General features: G+C 33.4%; 1 protein-coding gene across 1 annotated transcript in view; it reads right to left on the bottom strand.

Moving 5' to 3' along the window:
* KIAA2026 (KIAA2026 ortholog) overlaps window positions 1-9,639 on the bottom strand; it is a 56,289-nt gene that overhangs the window by 23,722 nt on the left and 22,928 nt on the right. The window contains exons 5-6 of the mRNA XM_009333555.1: window positions 7,032-7,108; window positions 1,273-1,362 (exon numbers count right to left, since the gene is read on the bottom strand). Of these exons, the coding sequence (XP_009331830.1) occupies window positions 1,273-1,362; window positions 7,032-7,108 (167 nt within the window). The remainder of the gene's footprint in view (window positions 1-1,272; window positions 1,363-7,031; window positions 7,109-9,639) is intronic.

Below are 9,639 nucleotides of genomic sequence, written 5' to 3'. Positions count from 1 at the left end.
CATGCAACTTATTTAAATAATTACATTATCAGATTTCAGTTCAAAGAGCAATTATGACATATTTAGCATTTGTCTACCCTTGAAGTCTTGTTGGTACGGTTTTACTAGTAGACTAAAAGTCTCACCTATACTAAGATTATTGATATGCTGATGTGTACTCTCATTTTTGGCTTTTTCTTCTGCTGTTGACATAGCCTTTCTGATAACCTCTTGACAATCTTATCATAAAACCAATTCGCAATTTAGCAACTACAAAATAGTTTCAAGTTAAGTCTGTTTTTATTCCTTTGGATATTTTAACAACTATTATGCTAAGTGTCTGTACTGAAATTTGGCTTTCAGAGTCCTAATTTATATTGCCTCTCACCTACCATATCTCTCTCCCCTATTTAAATAATTCAAGAATAAATTGTTTCTGCATAAGACTAAAGACATTCACAGAAATTAGCAGCCTAATTTCTAAGGTATAGAAAAAGCAACATTTTTAACTACTGATGTTCATAGAAATGCCACAGAAATGCCTACCAAAGGTTTAATAAACAAACCTGCAATGAAAAAGAATAAGTAATAAGAAGAGCTGGCTGTAGAGGGCCATTTAAATGAGTACTATTTATGTATTTAAAACCATCCACCATCTTGATGAGAATCACTGCCTCCTACAAAACCCCAAAGGTGTTGGATTCTCTTGTCTAACCATTATTCTTCTGAGGTTTTCAGCTGCATAGACCGAGTGATCCAGCGTACATCAGTAAAATTTTTATCTCAATCTGGTATCAAAAGCCAGATAGCATGCTTTCCTGTAAAACCTATTTGAATAAAAATTAAAATCAATTTTAATAACTTACTTGCAAATAGAAGGAGTTAGGAATCCTAATAAGCAACGTAAGAGTCAGCTCACAAGAAGATCTGATCAGCACTGCATAAGCTGATATGAGAACTCTATCCTGTAATTGCTTGTTGGGTAAGAGTTTGTCCTCAGGGAAGAACGGTCATGTTTAATAGAAACGAACCACTCCTTCTAAGGTATTACCACTATCTCCATTTTATTTTGGCAGTGAAAAGTGTTAACACAGTTATTGAATTTATTTATCATAAAAACATTGTGAACAGAGCACTATATACAGAAAAGATTAAGATTGCAATCTCCAGGTATCAACCTCACGAGGCTTCATGCAGTTACTGAACAGGCATAAAATCTTCAGCTGACAGACCTCAGCAAATAACTGGCACCGTTTTACACCCATACAATAGAAAGCTTTTAACGTCACGTACCGATTTCTTTTTAATGTCCTCCAGATCTTTGAGTTCATTCTCAATCTTTGTGATTAATTCCCTGAGTTCATCAAGATTAGTGCAAATAAGCTAAAAAACAAATGAACACAAACACTTGGTAATGTGGGACTTGGAAAATGTACAATGAAGTTAAAATGTAAAAGCACATTATTACTTAGTGCCACCATTTGATTTTTATTTTCTTATAGCATTTTTGAATGTAAAAAAATAGGACTTTTTGAAAGGAAAAAATTTAATTAAAAAATACTTCACTCTTCAGAAAAACCGTATCTCTGCCTGTAAGCTTCCATTTAAAAATGTAGGTATTTTCTTAAAACTTCTGTGAATGACAACTACCAAATTTGTCTCAAGTATAGTAATGAGTTGGAACAGGTTTGAGTACCAAATAACTCCCTGGCGAATTAAAGTGCACTAGCTTTGGACTATGCTGTGGTAATAACATAACTACACTTGTTACAACTTTTTCCTGAACACAACTCTATATGTTTACACAGAGTATTCCTGAAAGATAACCTAGCCATGTCTATCAAATCTACCTACCTAATTATGTTTTGAAAAAGGATTATATTCTTTGTATTCCTGTCTTTTGAAAACTTTTTCCTTCCAGAATATGGATGCTATTTTCTTGAAAAAATTGTCAAACAAAAGTAATCTGTATGTTTTGGCTTACCATCATTTAGGGCAATTAAAGACTCAATAAACTGGAAATTATTGAGCTGTTAGGTTCTTTCAGGTTATTGTATATTAAGACTTGCTTCTTTCTGAACACCCTTAGGTGGAAATGTTTTCATTACTACTGAAAACATGTTAAAATAATTTAAGAAAATCAAATCCAAACAGAAAAAAAAAAACACAGAAATGCTTTTATCATACAACTGCTGATTTTTTAAATTTTTCTCCCAAATCAGTAATTCATAACAATATATTTTTACTTCAGTTACACATGAATTTTTAGATTTGCTGCAAATTCATACTAGAAAAACTTTGTTTCACTATTAAAACACAGAATCGACACTTTTAGCAAAATACATAAATTTCAGAAACCTCTAATGCATACATGCCATTATTTTCATAACACTTGTGTACATTTGAGAGCACTGGGGAATTCGAATGACTCGAACTAAAGTTTACAGTGTTCACATTTATCAAGTTTAAAATAACAAATGAATAAGGAAATTGGCACTGTCTTGCTGTAGACAACATATGTAAAATTAACTTTCAAAAGGTTTCTTTCTTAATCCAGAAAATAGTATTACTATGTGTAACTCTACTAGGTTCAACATGCATGTCTGTCCTGCACTTAAAGAGGTTCCAAATACATAAGATGTAAACTGGAAGCCAAATACTGGCTTTTCTTTTCCCATCTGGCCTGCAAAGAAATCTATGATACTGTATTATTATACAAAGAGGTGCAAGTTTGTCACATCAAGGCCTTGACAAAAGTCAATAAAGGCATGTTTAAAGGTTTTCCCTATGCAATTATAATCCACTCCTTTGACTATATACCTGACAATTCAGTTTTTAAATTTTATCACTGCTATTTATTTTCTACTATGAGACATGTTTAATCCAGCGTACCATGGATCAAAGATAAAGCAGAACTATGAACTAAAGGAAGATACTGTCTTTATTTCCCAGAAGTGGGTGAATTTCTCTCTAGGAACTCACTTCTAGAAAGGCAAGAGTTTGCAGGGAGAAGGATGATTTCACTGTTTTTAGCTGAATCCTGTCGTGGCAATACCAACTCTATTCTTTGACTCTACCATAAAAAGTCCCTACATGTCATCAGACAATTCAGGTGGCCAAACTCTTCAGAGATCCCAGTCCTGTTTCTCATTTTCAGAATAGTCACTTGAGACATAACGATCCGATTTGTTAAATTATTAATGTGTACCAATCTAAACTACATCAATGGGAAAAACAATGCAAATATATAAAGTTTAGTTGTCTTGGGGCTGGGGGTGACAGGGAAAAGTAATCAAATCTCTAAGTCCCAATTTTCATCAGAAAAGATGTACAGTTGAGGCAAATATCAGTGTGTCAGTTACCCACTGGTAAAACAAGGAAGGTAACAGCAGCTCAGTTTAGAGGATTTACCGTCAAAATGAATTTAGTATTTGAAATACTCCAATACTGTACTGAAAACCACTATAAAAAGGTTCAAGAAGAAATATATATTTCTTCATTCACAGTAGGATTTGAGATGAGGTACTAAAGATGCACACTGACTGGGAAGAAGCTATTTCTGAAAGTTCTCTCGCTTAACATTTCCCATTTTACAGAATGAAGGCAGCATTTTGAAGGAAGGGTGAAAAGAACAGTAATAAAAAAAGTGTAGTGTATTTTATATGATCATTTTGATATGAAATCTAGCTGCTATTTCTCATAATGAGACTCTACTGTATGTTTCAGTGTTCTTTGCTCATGGTTGTTAATTGGCTGAACTTTGCAGTTCAATTTTCTGCAAACAACACTGACTTTCTGAATTGTTTTGTATGTTTTAACAGGTAAATTAACATGAAGGCAAAAAGAAAGGTATTAATGTTACAGTCTAATCATTCTGTCACATTCCAATAGCTCACTGATAGTTTCACATACTGCTCTTGAAGAATGTGCCTTCTAGTCATCTATCATGAGAAAAAGAATCTGAAGAGAAAAAATGTTTCCGTTGTGACTAATCAAAGGTAGTGACAGATTAGTCCCTATTCTGTAGAACGTTACATGGTAGCTTAAGGATTCAGGTTGTAAATATTCCCATTAATGTACAAGTCACGTAATTAGTTATGCACATGCTAACTACAACACAGACATTTTCACATCAGGCACAGTACTTACTACATACAGGCTTAATTTTCACGGGCAGTAAGCATCCTGTTTTTCAACTGAACACAATGGAAACTTCAGGTATTCAGTATTCCAGTAAATTTTCAAATTCAGTGTTCAACTTCCTGTTAGGATACAATCTCAGAAATCTCTCAAAGACCCTCACTGACTCCTAGAACTTCAAGGAGGAAAGACAGGAAATCTCCAGTGATTTTTCTAAGGAAAGACAGAGGGACCAAGGTCTATTCCAACTTGGGACTCTCCCATGATCCTTTTCTCAGAATTTATAAATGAACTATTTATCATTATAAAAACAAATCTAATCTCTGGATCTATTCATAAATACAAACGTAGTGTACTCCCCCAGATCACTGATGCTCCCTCCTTACCCCTCCTAACTTCAGCTAATCTTTTAGCATAATTTTTACTCACTTCAGTGGGGTCTCATGCTTAACTTCAAGTTATCTGTGTAATGACTGTAATTTATACTTTTATTTATCCTATATTTATTATACATATTTATCCTATTTATTATACATATTTATCCTATGAACCTGCTCTTTTATTGCTGCCATCTCCATGTGGAAAATGTCCAGATAGCCCCCTTTCAGGATTTGTATTTAATATAGACCATAGCTGATAAAACTGAAACTGTTAAGACACAGTTAAACAGAAAAGCTTCAGCTAGCCCAGTTCCTTAAAATGTGTGCATTCCTTTTTTCCTTAGTTATAGTACATGTAGGTCTATATAGCTACATGTGTATATGTGTGAGGGGAAAGGAGGAAAGACTGAGACAAAGCACTTGTTACCAAACCTAAATGTAGTTTGTAACTGGAAAAGAAACCCCAGAAAACCACATTAGTGTCCCTTCTGTACAGCAATATAATTACTGTCATTTCTTTAAAACATCAATGAGCAACAGTAATAATAAGCTTGGAACTCAGAATTTCTTCTAAAAGGAAATGCACAACAGCCAACTAACTCATGGTCTGTGAAGCTGTAAACTCACTTCTCAAATAATTTTCAAAATATTAAAAACAGGACGTGGCTTTTGTGTGTTTTTATTTGGTAAAGAGAATTTAATATGCATCTGCTTTTGTTTTGGGTTTGTTTTCTGTTTTGTTGTGATTTTTTTTTTAAAGCAGCCTTGAGCTAAGAAATTAATAAGATCTGAAATCACATACAAGGAAGGAGTGATGTTCACTGACCTATTCTTTGACTGCTTTGTCCATGACATTCAATCTATGATAGAGAGCAGAAAAATCTATGCAGTGTGTTTCCTCAAAAGGTTTTTTAAAAATGGCACTATAAATGTTAGGACTAAGTAGTACAATTATCTCCTGATTTTTTTTGTTAATAATTGATTTTCATGTATAATTTGGGTCACTGCACATATTAAAAAAATTATTAATACTAATTTTCTCAGCTTTAATGTCAAGTTAAGTAGAGGTCCTTTACCTGAAAATCATAAGTACAGGATCTAGTCTTACAAAATAAAGTGCCTTTGGTTTGTTTTTTTCTTTTTTCAAACGTTTGTAGGCTGCAGGAACATAAAACATCTTACAAATTTTCATTTATTTATTTTCTTTCCAAAAGAACTGATGTTTAGATATGAATAGCAATATTCTTATCATTATACCCTCCCTGGCATACCTCATAGGGCCTGTATACACTCAAGCTGTCTTACCAAATATTTAAAAAATATATTCTCACCTTCAAACAGTTACATAATTTCATTAAGTTTGGCCATCCGTGTATGTGGAGCAGAGTCCACTCAGATCAAAAGAGCCAGAATTATTTTGTTAAATTTTAATTAACATTTTATATAGGTAAATGTAATAATGATAATTTTACACTTAAATAAATATGTAAATGTACAGTTTACCTTGGTTAGATAAAAAGTTGGGCTAAGTTTTAGACAATGTTTTAGACAGACTACTTAAATGCAGTAGTTTAATACTGTAAAAAATGATTTCTAACCTAACCATGTACATCCATGGCAAGCAGGTAACGTGCTGGGAAAAATAAAATTTTTAGACACTGTACCTATTTTTTGGCGTTGCTAGGAAACATTTTAGTCGCTACCATTAGAATATAGACAAAAGTCAGTGTACACTTAAATATCAGTATTTTCTCAATATTGACTGTTACTAACCAATTTTATCACCAGAAATTCTACTAACTCCACCTGAAACACATCATCATAATCATGGAATAAATTGATTCAGTGTGAGGGCTTTACAGAACAGTCATGATTTAATGTGGGTCAATTGCTCAGAATAGCACAGGTTGCTTTCTGGAAAAAAAAAAAATTATAGCCAAAGGAGAACTTCAATCCAAGCAGGCATGCATACATAAACTGTGACTTAGAACAGAAGTACTGTAACACTTCTATTACAGTACCATAAAACCACATTATCATAATTAGCACTCTACTCTTAGTGCTCTCTGGTCTAAAGGTCATGTGCATATACAGGGTAAAAGTTGCAAACAAGATGAGCACAGAAGCCTATAATTTTTTTGCAAGTCCTTCAGTAAATCAAGCTATATTTCAATTCAAAGACACAGTGTCACACCTCATACAAAACCCAAGTAATTTTGTCCCAGAAAATTTTAAAAATTCCATGAACAACAACTAGTTTTTACAGGTTTTGTCCTGTAACAGATTTATCTGGGATCTTAAACAATACTGTGAGACAGTGTGTAAGCTGCACATAGTAAAAAATGTCAAAACATTCTCTACCAAGAAAAGGTGAAATGCACTTTTAAAAACACTACCAGATTAAACCTTTTGAACTAGAAGAAGGAAATTAATCTTTGATTAGGATTTTCAAGATCTCTATGAGAAACTAAAGGACTTATTTTACAGACATTCAGATTTCAAGTGCTTGAAACAAAAATTAAAATAATTTACCTGAAATTCTGGTATGGTAGACTTTGTGACACCTTTCCTCTTCTTTGTGATTGCTTTTTTAGATACTGATTTTTTTCCTTGTAAGATTAAAAGAGAAAAGATTCATAATGCTGTTTGTTGTACTTCATTAATAAAATGAAATTACATACAGACTTGAAAGTTAAACTATAACTAACAGATGGCTGACAGTAAGTCACATAAACATGATGAATCAGAACTAGACTCAGCAAAAGCAAACATTAAGCTAGAAGTATCTCTGTAGGGCAGTTGGGGGGGGAGGGGGGCGGGGAGAGGGGGGAAAAAAAAAAAGAACAAACCCACTACAATGCCCATAATATACCACCTAAAAATTTAAGTCATAAAAGAAACATTCACACCACTGTTCTCAAAGGAGTGAAATCCAGAACTTATGCCACAAACTTAAGAAATACAGCATCTTACCTGCAAGATTTTTCTCTGACACTGTAAAGTGAACGACACATTAGGGTCTGGGACCTCTGCATCTTGTAGTAAAAAATACCCTCAAAGCACAAGCAATATCTAGAAATCCCCGAATGAACATACTGAAGTTACCAATGAAATCAGATTACCGATTTGTTTTTTCCGACTGTGGCAAAACCTAACATTTTAGAAGAAAGCAAATACCTTCCTATAATGCCCTTTCACACCCAACTGTGCCATATAAGAACATGGAGGTAACTAAAAACGTCCTGGAAGGTAAGGCAAGTGCTTTACTGCCTATAGTATCAGGGTTCACAAGTCACATACATTTCTCAAATCAAGCAGTTATGTTACCAAGCCATATATGCAAGATAATGGAGTTTCTTATATGGTTATTTCTACATTCACGTGGTAAATTGAAACAAGCCCACTTTTGACCTGTTCATTCAGACCAAAACCATCACTCTAAGATTACCGCTGTGCTCACATTCAGAAGTCCTAAACAATAATTATAAGCCTTAAAAAAAAACCCCAAAAAACATACAAAGTATGTGGAATTCGTTGTCAAATAGAATGATTACAGGCACTTGCTAATAACACAAACACAGGCAGATTGGATATTTATATTAATGAAAATATTAGCAGGAATTGCATTTAACTTTTTCCTAACAGATGCTTGCTTGCATGTGCAAATGCATACGTACATATGCATACATCTATTCATAGATGCCTAGGCATCTACATTTTCAGTTTATTACACTATCCTATTTTCAGTTTATTATACTGTGCATTTCCTGAACATCTTATCTGAATCTGAAATAAAACACACATAAGAGACAGGGCACAGGGCTCTAAGGATCTAGATTTGAAACTCCACATAAAATCAAACCATGTAAAAATCAATAAATCAACCTAGATTTAGAACTCCACATACTGAACACACAATAGAATTTAAAGAGCCCTCAACTACCAAAAATAAACACTCACAGATTTCACATTACAGAGCAAGTGATAAAACAGAGAAGCATGTTTATTAGAACAATGACCCAGATATTTTGACAATGGACAAAAACGTCAGCTTTTTTGTTATATACTTTATGAATGCAGCTGCATTGAAAACATAATTGCTAGTACTGAGAACAGTGCTGTCCATTTAATGAACTAAAGCAGACATCTAATATAAGCTTTCCTGACAAATTGACTCAAAAAGAAGTCTGGTCATAAGGTGGTTCTTTGTTACAGCCCTGTAAAAGAATGTTATCTGGCAAGAACTTGAAGGGATAAAAACATGGGGCAGCTAGACTGTCTTGCTTCTTTACAAAAAGAAAGATTCAAATATGATTAAAATGAAATTTTTTATTTTATTTTAATATTTTCAACACACTTTTCAGCAAATATTTACTTGAGTATTTTCAGCATCAGGTGCTGTATGATGCAGTGTACTTAAATAAATAACAAAGTTAAAAGAGATATACTGTCTTTTCCCCAATATTTCCTTCTGAAAAAGGGGGAAAAAATTGTTAGAAAAAATTATAATTAATTACCAAAAAAAGAAAGTAGATATTTCTTCCTTTGCAGCAGCATCTGAAAAGCATGCAGTAGGGAAGATATGGGGTAACAGACAGAACAAGAATTAAAAAAAAACCTGACTAGAAGCACAAGGGAAATGAGCTTTACCTTCTGTGTAAACTGAATCAAGGAAAAAAAGACTTTGAAAATAGAGTATGACATATGGGTTATCATAAAGCATGCCTACTGGTATATATGTACCATAAGACTTACACAATTCCCAGGCTGACATCTGCCAAACTAAGAATGTGTCTGTACAGAGCAGCAACACAGTCTCCTTCCCACTTTGTGACTATACACACCAGATGTTCTATGGTGCAGGCATGTATCACATACCAAAAAATAAGAAAACACTACAGATATTTGCACAATGGGAGAGAATTAATATATACAGCAAACTAACTTTGGCAAACTCATCTTCTACCTTAATAACATCCTTATAAAATACCAAATTGAAATTCGAAAGAAGTTACAGCAACAGTACTGATAATCTCATTCTTTTAAAAAAGGTTATATCTGGTTTTCCAAAAATAGTATTTGTCATTTGCGAAGTTTTAAAGGAAAAATTTTCTTTAATAGCTTTTCAAGTAAAAACCCA

Source organism: Pygoscelis adeliae, unplaced genomic scaffold (genome assembly GCF_000699105.1).
Source record: "Pygoscelis adeliae isolate BGI_AS28 unplaced genomic scaffold, ASM69910v1 Scaffold501, whole genome shotgun sequence".
NCBI lineage: Eukaryota > Metazoa > Chordata > Aves > Sphenisciformes > Spheniscidae > Pygoscelis > Pygoscelis adeliae.
The sequence above is the reverse complement of the archived record's forward strand: the minus strand, read 5'-3'. Positions and strand labels throughout refer to the sequence as shown.